At 46.3% G+C, this 20,409-nt stretch overlaps 1 protein-coding gene and 1 long non-coding RNA gene across 5 annotated transcripts in view; one reads left to right on the top strand and one right to left on the bottom strand.

Moving 5' to 3' along the window:
* LOC139750236 (uncharacterized) overlaps nt 1-20,409 on the bottom strand; it is a 562,931-nt gene that overhangs the window by 399,355 nt on the left and 143,167 nt on the right. The window contains exon 2 of the long non-coding RNA XR_011713106.1: nt 9,869-9,934. This is a non-coding gene — a long non-coding RNA (uncharacterized lncRNA). The remainder of the gene's footprint in view (nt 1-9,868; nt 9,935-20,409) is intronic.
* ChT (choline transporter) overlaps nt 1-20,409 on the top strand; it is a 125,703-nt gene that overhangs the window by 54,825 nt on the left and 50,469 nt on the right. For all 4 annotated transcript variants that reach the window (XM_071664733.1, XM_071664729.1, XM_071664732.1 and 1 more), the window contains exons 2-3: nt 18,339-18,773; nt 19,736-19,843. In XM_071664733.1, coding sequence (XP_071520834.1) covers nt 18,605-18,773; nt 19,736-19,843 — 277 coding nt within the window. In that variant the 5' untranslated portion in view covers nt 18,339-18,604. The remainder of the gene's footprint in view (nt 1-18,338; nt 18,774-19,735; nt 19,844-20,409) is intronic.

Here is a 20,409-nt window from a genome sequence, read left to right as displayed (position 1 = left end):
TTCCGCTCAGTAGACAGGGTGTTACGTCACTCCTGATGTTTACGTCAACTCTTGCCCGGCATGGGGGCCGGCGGGCCTCGGGAAAGAGCCGTCATTACTCTCCACTAATGAGATAATAAGGCTCAACTAATTACAGAGCCGTCAGTCTTGACCCCAGAGATAATTATTCTCGCCAAGTTCACCTCTCCCGTGTTTATCTTCCCCCCCCCCCCTCGCCCCCCAAATCTCTCACATAACACTGGACAACACGTCACTCACACGCCTCGTTTGCTCGTAACTCTACGGGGTTTCCCCAGCGGTGAGCGCTACGCGAGAGTCCTGTGTTTTAGCAGGATCGTATCGTCGCTTCTCTCTCTCTCTCTCTCTCTCTCTCTCTCTCTCTCTCTCTCTCTCTCTCTCTCTCTCTCTCTCTCTCACAAAATGATAACGTTACTCAAACAACACAGCACAAATTTCCTTTGTGCTCACGTGAGCTTTAGAGTTCTGTATTAAATCCCCTGGGCAAGACGGCGCGACCACTGGGTATGTTCATATCCCTCCTTACTTCATTATACCTCTCCCTTACTTCATCATACTCCTCCTTACTTCATTATATCCCTCCTTACTTCATTATACCTCTCCCTGACTTCATCATACTCCTCCTTACTTCATTATACCCCATCTTACTTCATTATACCCTTCCCTTACTTCATCATACTCCTCCTTACTTCATTATACCTCTCCCTTACTTCATTATACTCCTCTCCTTACTTCATCATACCTCTCTCCTTACTTCATCATACCCATCTATTCTCTCTCCTAAATTCTCCCTTCCCTCTATTTGCACCACACTCTCCCTCTCACCTTACATTCCTCCCCTTCTCCCTTACCTGACCCACTTCACCTTACCTCCCCACGCATAGACGAACTCCCCCTCTCCCATCATCCCCTCTCACTCTCCCTTGACCCCTTTCCCTCCTACTAGAACAAATTCTCTTCTCCCCACGCCCACCCCAGCACCTTACCTCCCCACGCCCACCCCAGCACCTTACCTCCCCACGCCCACCCCAGCACCTTACCTCCCCACGCCCACCCCAGCACCTTACCTCCCCACGCCCACCCCAGCACCTTACCTCCCCACGCCCACCCCAGCACCTTACCTCCCCACCCCTCCCCTCCCCCTGCGGACTCCTCCCCCTGGGGCCCCTTGGGAACCCGGACATGTGTGTGGTGAGTGGCCCTGCCTCCACGCCCTAATATTCCCTTTGATTAGCCAATCTTTCTCTTATTCCTTCTTATTAGCCAGTCTTTCCTCCTCCCACTCCCACTCTGTCTTCACTCCTTCCTTCTCTCCTTCTCTCCTCCTTCCTTATCCCTTCTTCCTTCTCCCTGTCTTCTTATATCTTCCTCTGTATTATCTTTATTTGTCAAGTGAACTGCTCAGTCCCCGTCTTCTATGGTCTGGTGGCTGGGGTCATACGAGCTGTAGGCCTAAGGTTACAGGCAGTGACCTACACACACACACACACACACACACACACACACACACACACACACACACACACACACACACACACGCACACACACACACACTGGGTATGAAAAAAATCCCCTTTGGTGAGGCTGTATCACTGGGAGTGCAGTCCCGTCAAAGAACTTCTCATTTACTCCAAAGGAGGCCAACTTTCCCAGCCACTGGAGGAAGTAGCGCAGCCCTGAGCTGCCCCATTGATAGCAGGAGGAGGAGGAAAAAAAACGGCAGCAGGAGCAGGTACACCAGCAGGAGCAGGTATATCAGCAGGAGAAGGTGCGACAGGTGTTCTATGGACGCTACAGGAGAGAGAGAGAGAGAGAGAGAGAGAGAGAGAGAGAGAGAGAGAGAGAGAGAGAGTGACCATGTGTGGTATGAGACTTAAATAATCTGCTACTCCCACACACCACAACCACGAACTGTGACCACACAACAACAGGAGAAACAACCAGACTTACAACAGTGTCTGTTGTGATCCACAATATACCAACCAAGTGGGGGTTGGTAGGGGGTCATCCTGGTTCCTCCCTTCCTCGATGAGGTTAGGTTAGATTAGGTTAAGTTAGGTTAGGTTAGATGAGGTTAGGTTAGGTTAGGTTAGGTCAGGTTAGGTCATCCCTTGCGAACCATGTCGGAGACACGACCCTCTTTCCATCTGTCCCTTGAGGGTCAGCTGTGGTCTCTCGATAGTGGCTGGGTCTTGGCGAGGGAGGGGAAAATATTCTCCATTATCCCTGGGAGTCAGGTGGTGCCAGGCACCATCGTCAGCTGGTGCTGCTGGAAAGCTTGTCTGTCTTGGAAGTCAGGTGGTGGTGGGGGTTAAGGGGTGTGGGTGTGGGGTGGGTTGGTGTGTCAGCGGTGAGGGAAATAAGTGGTGAAGTGAGGGGGGGATAAATGAGAAAGAAATAAAGAGATAGATAGATAGATAGATAAGAGAGAGAGAGAGAGAGAGAGAGAGAGAGAGAGAGAGAGAGAGAGAGAGAGAGAGAGAGAGAGAGAGAGAGAGAGAGAGAGCAATTTCTCCCTCCTGGGACCCAACGCCTTAAAAGCCTCCCACACTCACGCACCATCACCCTTCTCACCAACAGACTCACTCACATACGTAGTCACACTGAGACGAGCACACTGAGACGAGCACACTGAGAAGAGCACACTGAGACGAGCACACTGAGACGAGCACACTGAGAAGAGCACAGCTTTATCATCTACACTGAAGTCATCCTAAACATCTGTTTGCCACACTCATCATAACACTCCTCTGACGTATACACACCCGACCATATAACTACCACTGTCAAGCATCCACATGTACAAACAACGAAAGCCTGGGCCAGACAAACAGACAAACAACGAAAGTCTGGGCCAAACAAACAGACAAACAACGAAAGCCTGGGCCAAACAAACAGACAAACAACGAAAGCCTGGGCCAAACAAACAGACAAACAACGAAAGCCTGGGCCAGACAAACAGACAAACAACGAAAGTCTGGGCCAAACAAACAGACAAACAACGAAAGCCTGGGCCAAACAAACAGACAAACAACGAAAGCCTGGGCCAAACAAACAGACAAACAATGAAAGCCTGGGCCAAACAAACAGACAAACAATGAAAGCCTGGGCCAAACAAACAGACAAACAACGAAAGCCTGGGCCAAACAAACAGACAAACAACGAAAGCCTGGGCCAAACAAACAGACAAACAATGAAAGCCTGGGCCAAACAAACAGACAAACAATGAAAGCCTGGGCTAAACGAACAGACAAACAACGAAAGCCTGGGCCAAACAAACAGACAAACAATGAAAGCCTGGGCCAAACAAACAGACAAACAACGAAAGCCTGGGCCAAACAAACAAACAATGAAACCCTGGGCCAAACAAACAAACAAACAGTGAAAGCCTGGGCCAAACAAATAGACATTCGGCCAAACAAATAGACCTTGGACCATGTAAATAGACCTTAGGATAAGCAAATAGACCTTGAACCGAGTAAATAGAACCTTGGGTCAGAACAATAGACGACTAGTGTAATCCCATGAGTTTTCCATGGGCGCACATAATTACACGAACCTCTCTTTGTATCCGTACATAACCTTTAGGTAATTATACCTGCTCTCTTACTTTATACATCTGGTTTCACTTTGTATACTAACTCCCTCATCTTATATATCTGCTCTCACTTTGTATACGAACTCCCTTATCTTATATATCTGCTCTCACTTTGTATACTTGCTCTCTCACTTTATGTATATCCTTTCACTTGGTATACTTGCCCTCTCACTTTATATATTTGCTCTCATTTTGTATACCTGCTCCCTCACTTTATGTAACTGCTCTTACTTTGCATACTTGCTCCCTCACTTTATGTAACTGCTCTTACTTTGCATACTTGCTCCCTCACTTCATGTATCTGCTCTCACTTTGTATACCTACTCTCTCACTTTATGTATATCCATCCTTTCACTTGGTATACTTGCCCCCACTTCATATATCTGCTTTCACTTGGTATACTTGCTCCCTTACTTTATATATCTGCTCTTACTTTGCATACTTGTTACGTCACTTTATACATCTGCTCTCACTTTGCTATTTGCTCTCTCACTTTATATACTTCATTTCACATTTTTCATGCTCATATCTCACTTTATATCTTGCTCATATATTTATATGTACTTGGTCTAACATTATATAAAGTTGTTCATCCTCCCTTGCTTAATATACTTGCGCTATCTTTTTATATATTCATTCTCTCACTGTAGACCCTGGCTCTATACCTCTCACACTCAATGTACTTGCTTTTCCACTTAATATATTGCCTCTCTCACTTTACATGCGAACTGTCTCACTTAATGTATCTCCTTTCTCAGTTTGCATACTTCCTCTCTCACTTTACATACTTTCACACATGCTCCTCTCTCTCTCTCTTCTCTCTCTCTCTCTCTCTCTCTCTCTCTCTCTCTCTCTCTCTCTCTCTCTCTCTCTCTCTCTCTATGCGTCGCTCCTAACTTACGTCAACATTCTACCCTCACCTCAGCTTCACTAACCCAATCACTCCCTTGCATTCTCTCCTGCCTCCATTTTCTAACAATTGTCTATTTTTTCCCTTTCCTCCTCTCTCCATTTTCTCTTCTCCCTCTCACCCACTAGACTCGCTTCCTCTGCGATGTTTACCCTCACCCTTCGTGGAAACCATCACTCGGGGTAAGATTGTATCAGTATTGTTTTCGACGAAATTGCTCATGTCTGATGAGTCTACTTGATTATCTTTTATGATATAATCAACACCTATGATGAGAGTTAGGAAGGTCGTGTCATCTATCTACATTTTCAAAAAAAACAATGGATTAAGTTCCACATTAAAGGTTGCTCATCACACTGTGCAGATCGGGTTTTACTTTGATAGTCAGCAAGTTGGCTGACTGGTTGTAAACAAATACAAATGATGAATGGTCAAGCCACAGAAGGGTTAGACGTAACAAGTGGTGTGCCACAAGGATCAGTCTTGGGACCGGATCTCTTTCTCTTATGTATTAATGATATTCATAATGGGATGCATTGTTAGATATCTAAATTCGCAGATGATAGTCACTTCGACTATATAGCTTCATCAGAAAGGAACGTCTGCGGCTTCAGAATGACAAAAACAAACTGATGGATTGGGCTCATTGTGGCAAATGAATTTCAGTTCTGATACATACAAAGCTTTACATATCGATGGTGAAAATGAAGAGGCAGGCTACAGAATGAACGCTGCCAAGCTACAATTGTTAACGAGATAGAAGAATTAGGTATAATAATCTCTAAAGATCTAAAACCCAGTAAGCAGTGCACAGAAGCATTTTAAAAAGGGGGCGACCAAAATTCTTGGATTCATTGGCGGGGTTTTCGAATTTAGTCTAGGAAAAGATATCTCAATTCTTTTCAACTCAGGGGTGCGTCGCTATCATGAATACTGTGTTCAGGTTCGGTTATCCTACGTAAGTACAAACACAGACAGAATGGAAAGAAAGGAGCGAGCTACCAAGACGATTCCAGGACTGAGAAACAACCTCTATGACAGTAGACTAAACGACTTAAATTCACTCAGAAAAGAGAAGGTCAAGAGGTGATCCAATACAGGTATTCAAAATCATTAAAGGCTTCGATAATCTCGGTCTAACAAGCTAGTTAAGGATAGACCTCGTTTGATTTCACTCTCAGGTATGGATACAAACTCGTGAGCACACGTTTTGCCTGAAACGAGCCGAATGATTTACCAATTAGAGCAATTAAAAGCAATATCAGAGATACCATACATTTGATGAATACTTTGCTTCAGATCAAACTACTAACAACACATACAACCCTTCAGCTATATCAGAAGTTTACAGGCATTTCTCTTTAAAAATCTGTGTCATTCTACTGTTGCCTCACGTATCCACAAGTCTCTGGTCTCTTCCACTATCACAAGCAACCTCGTTAGGACCTTAAGGTCTGTTGCTATCTGACTTCATTTGTGTACCTCCTTCCTCTACTGTTTCCTTTTGCCTTCTCCCCCCTAGGAAATTCCCTCACCTCCTCCCCCTTGTGTTTGTCCTCCTCCACGTTCCCCTCGCCTTCCTTCCTCCACTTCCCCAGGGAGCGGGTAGTGGTCATACTACTGGTGGTGAGGGGTGGGTGGGAGGCGCCCACTCAGCCGATGGGTGGAGGCAATCTTTATACTTACGTCACCTTCGACGCCGCCCTACTGGCTGGGCGGGGGTTGGTGGGGAGGGTGGTATTAGGGTGGTGATGGTGGTGGTGAGGGAGGCATTAGGATGGTGATGGCGGTGGTGGTGGGGAGGGAGGCATTAGGATGGTGACGGTGGGGAGGGTGGCATTAGGATGGTGACGGTGGGGAGGGTGGTTATGTGGTGAGGTGCGATTAGGTTAGTGGTGATGGTGGTTGGGAGGGAGGGAGAGCGTCGCATCAATTCTGACTCAGGTATCAAGTCATGAGGCTCAGAGGTGGGGACGCACAGAGAATACATCTCGACCGGTGAACACAGCCATAAACAATGAGGTCAGCATGTGAGTGACTGGAGAACAGTTATGAGCAATGAGACAGCGCCAGACAGACGGGAGGAGAGCTGTGGACAGTGAGGCACACCATGAGTGACAGGAAAACAGTCTTGGACAATGAGGCAGTGTATGAGTGACAGGGTATCAGTAATAGGCATCATCAGCATATAAATGACACGAGAAACTTAAAGCGAAGAAGAACAGCCTACGAGGCACTAAAATACCAGGTACTGGAATACCAGGTGCTGGAACACCAAGTGCTGGAACACAAAGTGCTGGAACATCGGGTGCTGGAATACCAGGTGCTGGAACACCAAGTGCTGGAACACCAAGTGCTGGTACACCAGGTACTGGAATACCAGGTACTGGAACACCAAGTGCTGGAACACCAAGTGCTGGAACAACGGGTGCTGGAATACCAGGTGCTGGAACACCAAGTGCTGGAACACCAGGTACTGGAATACTAGGTGCTGGAACACCAGGTGCTGGAACACCAGGTACTGGAACACCAGGTACTGGAATACCAGGTGCTGGAACACCAGGTGCTGGAACACCAGGTACTGGAACACCAGGTACTGGAATACCAGGTGCTGGAACACCAGGTGCTGGAATATCAGGTGCTGGAACACCAGGTGCTGGAACACCAGGTACTGGAACACCAGGTACTGGAATACTAGGTGCTGGAACACCAGGTACTGGAATATCAGGTGCTGGAACACCAGGTGCTGGAACACCAGGTACTGGAATACCAGGTGCTGGAACACCAGGTACTGGAATACCAGGTGCTGGAACACCAGGTGCTGGCATACCAGGTACTGGAACACCAGGTACTGGAATACCAGGTGCTGGAACACCAGGTACTGGAATACCAGGTGCTGGAACACCAGGTGCTGGCATACCAGGAGCTGGAACACCAGGTGCTGGCATACCAGGTGTTGGAATACGAAGAGCTGGAATACTAAAGACTGCCGCCTCAGGGTCCTCAGATCACAATCTTATCAGACGCCACTGGGGATGATGACCATTCGCTATAGTCCCCTCGAAGCACTAACTCTGGCTGCTTGAGGAAGGTCAACTTTCCTTGAGACGAGCACACGTTCACTAGCCAGAACACCTCCAGCTATGTTGACCATAGACAGGTTCCCTCGGCCGGAGTGGAGTCCTGCAACCCATCTTATAATAATTCTTTATATTCGCAGCTATGGTTTGATTACTCTTGCTCTGATGCCCCCCCGTATCAAAAGAGAAAGAGCCTATCAGACAATGAAACTCCTCCCTTCTGTTTTCTTATATTCAAACACGTCTTCATAAAATAGAAAGCTGCTGATTATACTTCATCTTCAAATAAATCGATCTGTTCCTCAAGCAAAAGAACATCCAAGAACTTCTCTAACTCAGCCTTTCCTCCTCTCTTTCGACCAAATCAATCTATTGTGACTTTTCTTCTGATATGGCCGCCCATATCGGTATCTTATTCTCCCTCAACTCTGGCCGATTTTGCATCTAATCTCACCCTCACTAAACCTATACCATCATCTACACAGAATTTTCCATATGCGAAGTCTTCTAAATGTACTCCTAGCTGCAAGTGGGCAAGGTGTATGTTCTGAATGGTACGTCTCCACTTGCCCTATGTAGTATGTGTTTGCATTGGCTCCGATCCTTCCTTGCCGGTTGGTATCTACTTTTGAAACTCAAAACTTCCCCTTCTCCTAAGACCCATACCTTGGTGCAGCCCATCCTTAAGCAAGGAGACCATTCTAACTCCCGCAACTAAGGCCACTTCGCTTTCGCCATCTCAAAAGTTTTTGAAGCTCACCCTAACTCTCGCTTTCTTAATCACTTAGAATCTGATTCCCTTACTGGAGGCCACCAACACGGCTCTCGTGGTGTGAGGCCTCCTGGGTGATCTCTCCTACCGCGACTCATCTTTGGTTCGCATCTCTCAAGGACTATGGTCAATCTTGGGCAGCGTTAAGTATATGTTTTTGTTCTCTAAACTTCTTACCTTTGGCTTTTGTACTTCTCTCTCTTTTCCCCAGTTTAAAGCTTCCCAACAAATCACTATTTTGAGTTAGTCGTTGGTGGAGCGACATCTCCTTCCTATCCTACAAACAGGGGAGTCCTTAAGGGTTCTGTCCTATTGCCTACACTCTTTCTCTTTCTCTTCTCCTTATCACAATCTCTTCGACCTCTATATACCGTAACCACTTTCTCATCCTCACTCTGATACTCTCTCTCTCTCTCTCTCTCTCTCTCTCTCTCTCTCTCTCTCTCTCTCGTGATGAACGTACCATTTTTTTCTTTTTTTTTCTAATTCAGAACTGTGTAGCATGTCGGAATGGGGACCAGTGACCGAATGAAATTCAACAGGACAAGACCCCTAAGTTCTCCCAATATGTGATTCTCAATCCCACTCGTCTCCCACTAACAAATTATACAACACTGCAGTTCAATCCCGCAAGAACATGATCATGTCGGGCATAGCCTTATCCTCCCTTTAATCCTGGACACCCCACATAAAGTCTGCTTCCCAGATGCTGGGAGTGCCGTATGATGCCGTAGCTGTTCTTCTTGTGTGCAGCTGCACCCTATCAAACATAGGTTTTATTCACCTCAGTACAAAGTACCGCTCGTGTGGTAGTCGTAAGTGGCAGGATGTTCACTGTCTGGAGAGGCACTCTCTCCTGGGTTAGCGATGGCTACACAGCGAGTGCGTTGCTGGAATCTAATCCACACAAACACACAACTTCTCCATCTCAAACACAATGCTTAACAACACATAACTCACCCAACTTTCCTCACTCCACTTCAGGTTTTCTTTCCCTTTTTTTTTTTCGTGACAATCATGACTGCGCAACACGGTCGGATACTCCGGTGCTGAATCGTAACGGCGCGCACCACCGGTCGAGGAGGCCTGGATGGTTTCCAGTGCCCCATTGGCAGAATATCTAGCGAATGGAATCCACTTTACTCATCCGGACTCGGCTCTCACAATTGGCTCTTTCTATGCTACATTCCTGCTACATTCCAGGTCAGGTATCTAACCTTCTCTCTGAAGAACACTATCTGTACCACTTCCTCCCCTGACCTTCTCTCTGAAGTACACCATCTGTACCACTTCCTCCCCTGACCTTCTCTCTGAAGTACACCGTCTGTACCACTTCCTCCCCTGACCTTCTCTCTGATCCCTACAATGTATACAAGACTGCTTCCCTAGCGCACTATCAGACCTCCCGCTTCCAATCTGTACCATCGTCTTCCGTCCATGGGTTGTGGTTGTGTCTACCCTTAATCAATACAAGTATTCTCACTGCTTACCTTGTGGGTCCTGATGCCATCCGTCACTGGAGAAGTGTGTGAGGGATTGAAACAGCAAATGAGTCACTGAAAAAAAAATGAAAAAGGGTGAGACAAAGTAAGCGACATGAGAATCATTCTTTACATGGTACACTTACAATTTAGGTTACAGAGGACAGGAATAATGAACTGGGAAGACACTGTGGAGAGAGAGAGAGAGAGAGAGAGAGAGAGAGAGAGAGAGAGAGAGAGAGAGAGAGAGAAACTATTGATGACAGAAAATTCAGAAGAAAGAAGAGAATATACAGCAGCTATGGAAGACGTCAAACACTTTTAACTAATATAAGAAAAACTTAGAAAAGAAAATACAAGCAAAAAAAACCCCGCAATATTAAGAAATATCGATAATATGTCTCCTGGTTCCCCACCACCCCACCTCTAGCGTTCTGCTGGACCGTTCGTGAAGCAAAGACAACAGTGTGTTATGTCTGACTCACTTGGGGGGGACACAAGTCATCTTCCCCAAGGTTGCGATAAGCTCAGGGTTGACCAAGTATGATCATAGACTCACATGTCGACGTCACTAGACTGTAGCTAAGAAGAGAAGAGCCGATATCCCATCCTTGATGCTATTGTATCGTATATGGTAAAGTAAACGATACTCGTGTAGATTCAAAATCGTCGAAAAATATAAAGTTAATATCTTAGTAACGAAAATCAAAATATAGAGTTCAACTTCATCTCATTCCAACTGAATTAACATCACAACAAAATATACTTTCGGATGTGAATCTGTTCTAAAACGATTATGGTACGGATTGAATTCGTTGTATGAAAAGACTTTTGTGGGGATTGGTGTTCCCAATCCTTCCCAGGCAAAGACCTCCAGGGTACTACGATCCAGCTACTCAATGTAAAGACCTTTAAGAGTTCCAATCTTTTCCCTAGCAAAGACCTCCAGAGTTTCACTCCCTCCTAAAAAAAGAAAAGAGTCGCACTAGCTTTCAATCTGTCCCTGAGGACGCTATACAGAATCCATCACTGGAAGATCAAAAGAGTTAAAAAAGGGCATCGAATTCCTTACCTTCCTCCTTTACCCGCGCTTTCCTTCGTCAGCCTGAGTGACGCCTGCCGGTAAGGGTGGGACATTCCACCCATCATAACCTTCGACGGGGAAATGTAAACATAAGAACGCCTCTCCCCTGCCTCCCCCAACCCGCCAAACTTCAGGTCACGAGGGAATATAAACCCGTTAAACTCCATAAACTGTGTCGCATAATCCTTCTCCGCGCGTATTTTCCGCTGCTCATTGGCTCACATAAAGTAGATGGATCTCCCGAGGGGAGGACTTTTTTTTTTCCTTTTCTTTTTCTAGACTCGAGTCACCTCAGGCGCACATTTACACTGATGGTTCCTGTTGGATATTCTCCTCTGGCTGGGGCAGAGAGGGACGAAGGCTTGTTAGCCGCTCTGTGTGTGTGTGTGTGTGTGTGTGTGTGTGTGTGTGTGTGTGTCTGTGAACTATTTTCTTACAAAAAATTAAGATTCTACGTTATAAAATCCGTAACCAAACTGATTACCTTGGCAAAGTGTGAATCAAGAACAGGGCAAGTGGTGAACCACACAATATAACTTTCACTAAAAAAAAAAAAACAAAAAAGGCCAACGAAGATATTTCAACCTTCACCCCAGTGTGAGTCTTAGCGATGAACCTAACGTGAAATTCACTTGTAAGAAGCTGACTCGCCACAACTGATAACAACGAAAAGAAGGTCTAGTCACACTCAACTAGTATCTGAAGTCAGTGAAAAATCTCTTTTAGAAATACTTAAAATATATATTCACACGGAAAGAGAGCACGTATGTATGTACACAACACGATCCATGTCATGAATAACACAGCCGACGCATACCTCTGGGATAAACCCTGACACATCATCATCATCACCATCACCATCACTATCATCATCATCATCATCTTCACCATCATCATCATCATCATCATCATCATCTTCATCATCATCATAATCATCATCATCATCATCATCATCATCTTCATCACCATCATCATCATAATCATCATCATCACTATCACCATCATCATCATCACCATCATCATCATCTCATAGAAATAATGGCAGCTTCTACGCCCGGGGTTAATGGAGGATGAAAACAGAAGAGGAAATGAGTGTTGGCAATGGTGGCAGAGAGGAGGAGAGGGAATTGGCGGGGGAGAACAGGACTATGTAATATTCCTAACAATAAATAAGTATGTTTGAAGGTACAGTAGTCCCAACATTATCATTTGGATGCCAGAGATGGGATAAAGATAAGACTGTGTGGAGGAGGGTGGATATGCTGGAAATGAAGTGCTAGACGACAATATGTGGTGTGAGGGGGTCTGGTTGATTGAGTGATGAAAAGGTAAGGTTGATGTGTGGAAATAAAAAGAGTGTGGTTGAGAGAGAGCAGAAGAGGGTGTGTTGAAATGGTTTGGACATATGGAGAGAATGAATGAGGAAAGGTTGACAAAGAGGGTATATGCTTTCGAAGAGGAAGGAGCAAGAAGAAAGGGGAGACCAACTTGAAGATGGATGGATAAAGTGAAAAAGATATTGAGCGATCGGTGCCTGAACAAGCAAGAAGGTGACAGGCGTGCACGGGACAAAGTGAAATGGAACTGTGTGATATACAGGTCTCGAATTGCAGTAAATGGATCGAACCAGGGCATGTGAAGCATCCGGGATAAACCATGGAAAGGTCTGTGGGGCCTGGATGTGGATAGGGAGCTAGGGTTTCGGTACATTACACATAACAGCTAAAGAATGGATGTGAGAGAATGTGACATTTCTTCGTCTGTTCCTGACGCTACCTAGCTAACGCAGGGAACGGCGATCAAGTACGAAAGTAAATAAATGAACAAAATATTATATATATATATATATATATATATATATATATATATATATATATATATATATATATATATTAGTTATACAGATCTCGTCAATTCATTACATTCTTGGTATACCTTGACAACTCTGGGAACATAATGCTGGTGGGACGGTACGTTAAGTATTGGATATTCAGTTAATAGTCAATGTAATTAACGACAAGTAATTTCATCAGTTTAACTGTATTTACCCTGTTAAACAAATGCTCCTAATTTTCACCAGAATATCTTTGTGCGGATGTGTTGCAAATGAAATGTTTGAGGACAATATGTGGTGTGAGGTGGTTTCATTAAGTAATGAAAGGGTAAGAGGGATGTGTGGTAATAAAAAGAGTGTGGTTGAGAGAGCAGAAGAGTGTTTACTGAAATGGTTTTGACATATAAAGAGAACGAGTGAGGAAAGGTTGACAAAGGAGATATGTGTGTCAGAGGTGAAGGGAACGAGGAGAACGGGGAAACCAAATTGGAAATGGAAGGATGGAGTGACAAAGATTTTGAACGGCCGGGGACGGAGAGTGAAAGGCGTTGCACGGGATATAGTAATCGAGTGAATTGGAACGATGTGGTACACTGGGGTCGACGTGCTGTCAGTGGACTGAACCAGGGCCTGTGAAACGTCTGGGGTAAACCATGGAAAGGTCTGTGGGGCCTGGTTGTGAAAAGGGAGCTGTGGTTTCGGTACATTACACATGACAGCTAGAGAATGTATGTGAGCCGATGCAGCCTTTCTTCGTCTGTTCCTGACGCTACCTCGCTAACGAGGAAAACAGCGATCAAAAATGGAAAAAAAAAGCTTTGAACGTTTCTTAAAAACTAGGGTTTATGAAGAAGAAAAGAACATTTAATCTACTGTTTCAAAAATTTTTGTTCACACGGAGCAAGAGAGACATGAAGGAAAACGTCATCAATCAGGTTGGGAGAGGTTAGCTCCCTCACCTCACCTCACCTCTGAAAGCGAACAAAATTTCCGGGCGTCTTGGGGAATGAGGGTTCAATATCCCCTTTATACACGGACATTGGGCCACTTTTCTCCACCCGAGCTGCGGTCCAGAGCAACTTGTGAACCAGAGTCTAAAGTGATATCTCCAGGAGGTGTAGAACCGACACGAACATAAACAACCAGAAAAACACACGATTTTTGCAAGTAATTTCCTCCTACCACTGGCATGATAAACTTCGACAAGGACAAGCGCACAGGGAACGCTATGCATCTCCAAAAAGAGTACAAAAATGTATGTATAAATCACCAGTGATAACGCAGGAGCATCGCGGCCTGTCCAATGCATTCTAATATTCAGCTGAGGGATGCTGGGTGCGGGGTTATGAAGTATCAGATACGATCACCCAGGGATCCATCTCAAGTCGTCTATAATGCGTTCCAATCCTCTTGGGGCAGATGAGTAGCCCGCCCGTTTTCTTTCAGTTATGGGCCACTTCGCTGGCTCGTTTGTCTTGACGAAATATTTGCATTTCTTTTTTTCCGGTTCTGTGGTACAATAGCAAGGAAGGGATGGGATCGAGGGAGGAAGAGGAGGAGAAAGTAGTTAGGGAGGGATAGATGGAATGAGAGGGAGGAGGAGAAGAAGGATGAGAAAAGATGAGAATGAGATGGAAATGAAAAGATGAGAGGTTGGGAAAAGGCGGTAAAAGAGAGAGAGAGAGAGAGAGAGAGAGAGAGAGAGAGAGAGAGAGAGAGAGAGAGAGAGGTGCGGTATAATGACTAATGTTGACAGATATCCTGTCCAGTGCGTCTGTTTCGTCTCCCTGCGCTCCGTACTGTCTACCAACACTCTGTACCGTCTACCTTCCCTCTGTGCCGTCTACCTTCCCTTTGTACCGTCTACCTTCCCTCTGTACCGTCTACCTTCCCTCTGTACCGTCTACCTACACTCTGTACCGTCTACCTTCACTTTGTACCGTCTAACTTCCCTCTGTGCCGTCTACCTTCCCTCTGTGCCGTCTACCTTCCCTCTGTACCGTCTACCTTCTCTCTGTACCGTCTACCCTTCCTCTGTGCCGTCTACCTTCCCTCTGTACCGTCTACCTTCCCTCTGTACCGTCTACCCTTCCTCTGTACCGTCTACCTTCCCTCTGTACCGTCTACCTTCCCTCTGTACCATCTACCCTCCCTCTGTACCGTCTACCTTCCCTCTGTACCGTCTACCTTCCCTCTGTACCGTCTACCATCCTGCCGGGGCTGGTTCCTCTATAAGTATACACAGCACTCTCAACCCTTGGTAATTCGTCCTCAACAGGAAACACTTCCAGGAATATGAGAGACAATAGTACAACCGAAATCTTATTTTTTCACACACACACACACACACACACACACACACACACACACACACACAAACACACACACACACACACTGCATGGGTAATACAAACATACATAAATGGAAGTAATTATAAGACAGCAAAGCGTTCAAGAGATAAGGGCTCTCGCGAGCGTAAAACCTGCCTCCCCGTACAGTACACCACCACGTCCCCACGTACCCCACACTCACCACGGACATACGTGGCCAGTATTCCCTCAGTTCTCCCCACAGTTAACAGCAGGCTGTGGGAGGTGTGTGCCACCACACCTCCTCCAGCAATACACAGTGCACAGCCAGGCGATGTGCCGGCCTCCATGTGGATGTAAGGTTATCTGTCTCACCCTTGTCCTCCAGGCCACATGTTCGTATCCCACGATGAATCACAGGAGAAAATATGGGAGAAATATTGTTCAAGTCTCTTGAGAACGCCCGGGCAGGCCTTAGGTAGGATGGCCTGGCCTCAGACTTGATTCTTAAGGGCCAGGTCAAAGGCCAGGCCTTCAATACCCAAAGGCAACGTAGTCTTGCGCAAGGGTCGTCCCGTCGAGCACAAGGATCTCAGTGTCGTGCAAGAGTCGTGCCGTCGTGCTCAGCGCAAAGGTCGCACCGTCGCGTCGCGCTACGGAGTCGGACTGTCGCGCTCAATGGGGGTCGTACCATGATGGTCAAGGGTCGTACCGTCGTGCTTATGGTCGTACCGTCAAGCTCAAGGGCTTCAATATATATATATATATATATATATATATATATATATATATATATATATATATATATATATATATATATATATATAAATATATATATATATATATATATATATATATATATATATATATATATATATATATATATATATATATATATATAACCTCACAGTTCAATGCGAGCCACCAGAAATAGCAAGTAAACATCCACCTCAGTAATGTACAATTCGCACGCCAACTGAAGGTAAAAAAGGAGCGATTTATGCTGGGAGCTGCCGCCTGGCCACCCACCACCCACCACCACACACTCATAATGTTGTCCTGGTGGTACAGCAGCACCTCGCGAGGCCTCGTATTTTTAGTGGGAGGAAATGGCGTGACGAAAAAGTTTAACTGTCCCGTCTGTTTTATCTTGGTGTGTGTGTGTGTGTGTGTGTGTGTGTGTGTGTGTGTGTGTGGAGGTGTAGGAGAGCCCGCCCTCTCCCACCACTGCCACCTCCACCACAGCACGACTACCTCCACATCCACGTCGTTCAGCCAACGCGTCCTGACGCGTGTATCATCTTGGAGGGTCATTCCTGGGAATCGCGTGAGGCGTGCGGCCGACCCGCTCCCCCGTGCCCCCATCGCCCACAAAGCCCCCAGTAAGCTCACTGCAAATGCTGACGGACCGGCGGCGGCTTTTAGGCTTTATGGAGCCACGGGCTCTGTGGCAGCGGCTCTCACAGTGGGCGACCGGTGCAGCTGGCCTGCTGGAAGTGGGTACTGTGGAGGAAGGAAAGGGGGAGGGAAGGAAGGGACGTTATGGAGAGGAAAGGTGCACATGAGAGAGGGAAGGAAGGGAAGTTATGGAGAGGAAAGGTGCACATGAGAGAGGGAAGGAAGGGAAGTTATGGAGAGGAAAGGTGCACATGAGAGAGGGAAGGAAGGGAGGTTACGGAGAGGAGAGGTGCACATGGGAGAGGGAAGGAAGGGAATTTATGGAGAGGAGAGGTGCACATGGGAGAGAGAAGGAAGGGAGGTTACGGAGAGGAGAGGTGCACATGGGAGAGGGAAGGAGAGGTGAGGTGTGGCCTATGGTTCTGTGGTGAGGAGAGCGCTAGTAGGTTGATGAGGGTGAGGGTAGTGATAGGCCGGGAGAGTGCTCAGTGGGGGGAAGAGGAGGGTTCAGTGAGGGGAAGAGGAGGGTTCGGGTAGAGTGAGGACAGCCCTGAATAGGTACATTCAGCCCTTCATGGAGGAAGGGAGGGTTCAACTGGAAGGTAGAGTAGCGTTAAACAAAAGGACGGTAGCCTTTAACAGGAGGTAGGAAACAGTTCAACAGAGGGAGGGTAAACCTTAACAGGGAAAGAAACGGGTTCGACAGACACGGGTAGCCCTTAACAACGGGTAAACGAGAGTTCAATAATGGTAAGGTGGCCCTTACCAGGAGTCAGACAAGGGTTCAACAAGAGGTTTAGGGAGAGGTTCACTAATAAGAGGATAGAGATAAGCAAGATGAAGGGGAGTATATTGAGGATGAACTGAAAAGGAAAAAGGAAAGAGGAGAGATAAGTGTGTTAGGTGTAGGGGAGCACAAGTCGAAAACACAGTGTTGGGGAGGGAGAGTTGACAGAGTAATTCAAGAGGGGAGAGAAAGTTTTAAGTAAACGGGGAGATCAGTGAGGGACTAGACAACCCAGGGGGAACGTTTCCTGGTGAGTGGGATGAACACTCGACTTGGGAAGAACACTGAACAGGAGCCGCGATATTGTGGTGGGGGTGACACCAGGTGCTCGATCTATGTTCACAGGGAAAGTCTAGCTGAAGGTGTGAGTTAAGTGTACACGAATCCGTTCAAATAAAACCATCAAGTTGATATCGCTTACACACACCAGACAAACTAGTAAGAAAAATAAAAAAGCAATTTAATCATCAGAAAATGAAGATGCGTCACTGTTCTCCTCTATCACAACAGACAAAATCTTCATTAAGCTAATTTGAAAAAAATATCCTAATAATTTTACTCATTACGAGCTGATCGGGAATATATCTGGTCCTTATTTTCAACTCTGAGACAAATACTGAATATTTTTCCAAAATCAAACGAACGTAATTTGCCGGATGACAGCCAATCAGCGGCGGCTGGAGTGGGGCACACACACAGAACGACTTGCGAGCTTGTCATATGAGAGGAACCTGGCGGAGCAGGTGGAAAGTCAGGCTGGAGGAGAGGAGTTGAGACGAGAGGAAAAGGGAGAGGGAAGGAGAGTGAAGAGCGGTGAGAGAAGGTGAGATAGGATGAGAATGATGAATGTATCAGTAAAGTACGTATCTCCACACATACATGACAACCTATGTAAATCAAGACGAGTTTAAAAGACACTCGTGTCTTAGATCTCCAAAGTTTTGAGCACCAGTATCTGTCATACATGACTCACGTGTTCCTTAAACCCTTAATGATCCTCTTGTGGAGTGTGAGGGCATCCAAGGAGCTCATGTCTCTCTCTCTCTTTCTCTCTCTCCCCCCACAGGTGCTCCGCCATTAGACAGACGACGCCCTGCAGGCATCACCAGCTCTACACTAGAACCAGCTAACTCTACAACCACAGAACCACCGACCAGCCCCGCAACCTTCAGCTTCCATACACCACCACCACCACCTCCCTTACATCAGTTGACCCCAGACCATCAAGACGGGAGTGGCAATCACTCCACACTCTCCATCGTCAGCCCTCAGCGTCATCCTCAGGTAGAGGCGTTCTTTGTCTTCTTCTCAGCTCCCTGAGCGGCAGTCACCATGGCCATCAACGTCGGAGGCGTGATCGCCATCGTCCTCTTCTACTTGTTGATCCTGGTGGTGGGGATCTGGGCGGCCAAGAAGAAGCCTGAGGGGGAGGACGATGCCGACGATGTCATGCTGGCTGGGAGGAGTATAGGTGTGTTCGTGGGCATCTTCACCATGACAGGTGAGTCCTGCCAGGCAAGAGGGGGAGCTTCCCTCCTGAGAGGCTGGTGTAGCAGGTGGGTGCCCCGCCCCTTCCTCTCATCATTATCATCCAGTGGTCAATACTTGAGGTCATCATCATCATCATCATCCAGTGGTCAATAGCTGAGGTCATCATCATCATCATCATCCAGTAGTCAATACCTGAGGTCATCATCATCATCATCATCATCCAGTGGTCAATACTTGAGGTCATCATCATCATCATCATCCAGTGGTCAATACCTGAGGTCATCATCATCCAGTGGTCAATACCTGAGGTCATCTCCTGACGTAGATTTTGGTCTTCATAAATCTCCATGATGACTGAGTCTCAGCTTGTTCTATTTAACAATTCATGTCTTTAAGGACAACAGTTAAGACTTAATTACCACAGCAAAGTACAAATTTTTGCTTCATACCGTAGAAATCGTAGCGAGTTTCCTTGAGCTACACCCTGAGCCAATAGCCTTATTAACACTTAAGCTAAGCGAAGATTAAAAGTACCAGGTCTACAACTTCTTCACCAATTCCCGGAGTCTCACACTGCAAGAACTTGACCCTCTTACAACTTAGGTTTACTGTTTGAGACTTACCCCGTCAACACCAAACCTCATCATGCATCCCTTCACAACCACACCAAACCTTTGAGTCTCCTCCTGGAGTTTACCCAACCTGCCCCTCGAGCCTCGCCCTCGAGGCTAATCAATTAGCTTTTAAGTTTCGCCTTTGAATCTACTTCAAGCCGACCCTTGATCCCTACCCGAGACAAACACAGTCTCACACTCGAGTCTACCTTGTCTAACCCTTCAGTCTTGCTTTTGAGTCTACCTCAGCTAACTCTTGAGCTTTACTCTTGAGTTTACCCCAGCTTAACCTTGCTTGAGTCTTGCCCATGAATCTACCTTAGCCTGACTGAGCCTAAGTTTGAGTCTCCCTGGACAGCGACGTGGGTGGGAGGAGGCTACATCAACGGCACGGCTGAGGCGGTGTACGATACGGGCCTCGTCTGGTGTCAGGCGCCCTTCGGATACGCCATGTCTCTCATCTTCGGTAAGGCCTAACACTGTCTGTCTGTCTGTCTGTCTCTCTCTCTCTCTCTCTCTCTCTCTCTCTCTCTCTCTCTCTCTCTCTCTCTCTCTCTCTCTCTCTCTCTCGTGTTAGTGCACTGCTATGTTTCCCATTTGCCTTTCTCTTTATCAATATGCACAAGATCTCTCTCTTTCTTTCCAGTTAGAATGTTCAACTGTCCCTGTGTGTCCTTAATCATTTATTGTTGTCTTCCTCAATCTCACTTTCAGCTGATATGCTCTAAAGTCTCTATTAAACCGGGTTTCTCTTTGAGCAATGATCTCTCTGCTCTACCCTTGTGTGCTGCTTTATATCTTTCATTCCTCAGTCTCTCATTTCCTTAAGTCTTTCCTTGAGACACTGATTCTTCCTCTCTCTAAACACTGGTGTCTCGCTCTTATTGTTTTGTCATGTCTCTTATCTTCTGTGAGTGGTCTCTCTGTCTCTCATATACTACTGACATATTTCTCATCTTTAGTTAACTACCTGTGTCTCATTACACGTCGAAATGCTTCACAAAATCAGTCATGGTGTTCTCATGTTTCTCA

Source organism: Panulirus ornatus, chromosome 9 (assembly GCF_036320965.1).
Source record: "Panulirus ornatus isolate Po-2019 chromosome 9, ASM3632096v1, whole genome shotgun sequence".
Lineage (NCBI taxonomy): Eukaryota > Metazoa > Arthropoda > Malacostraca > Decapoda > Palinuridae > Panulirus > Panulirus ornatus.
Note: the sequence above shows the minus strand (reverse complement) of the source record. Positions and strands in the feature narration are given on the sequence as shown.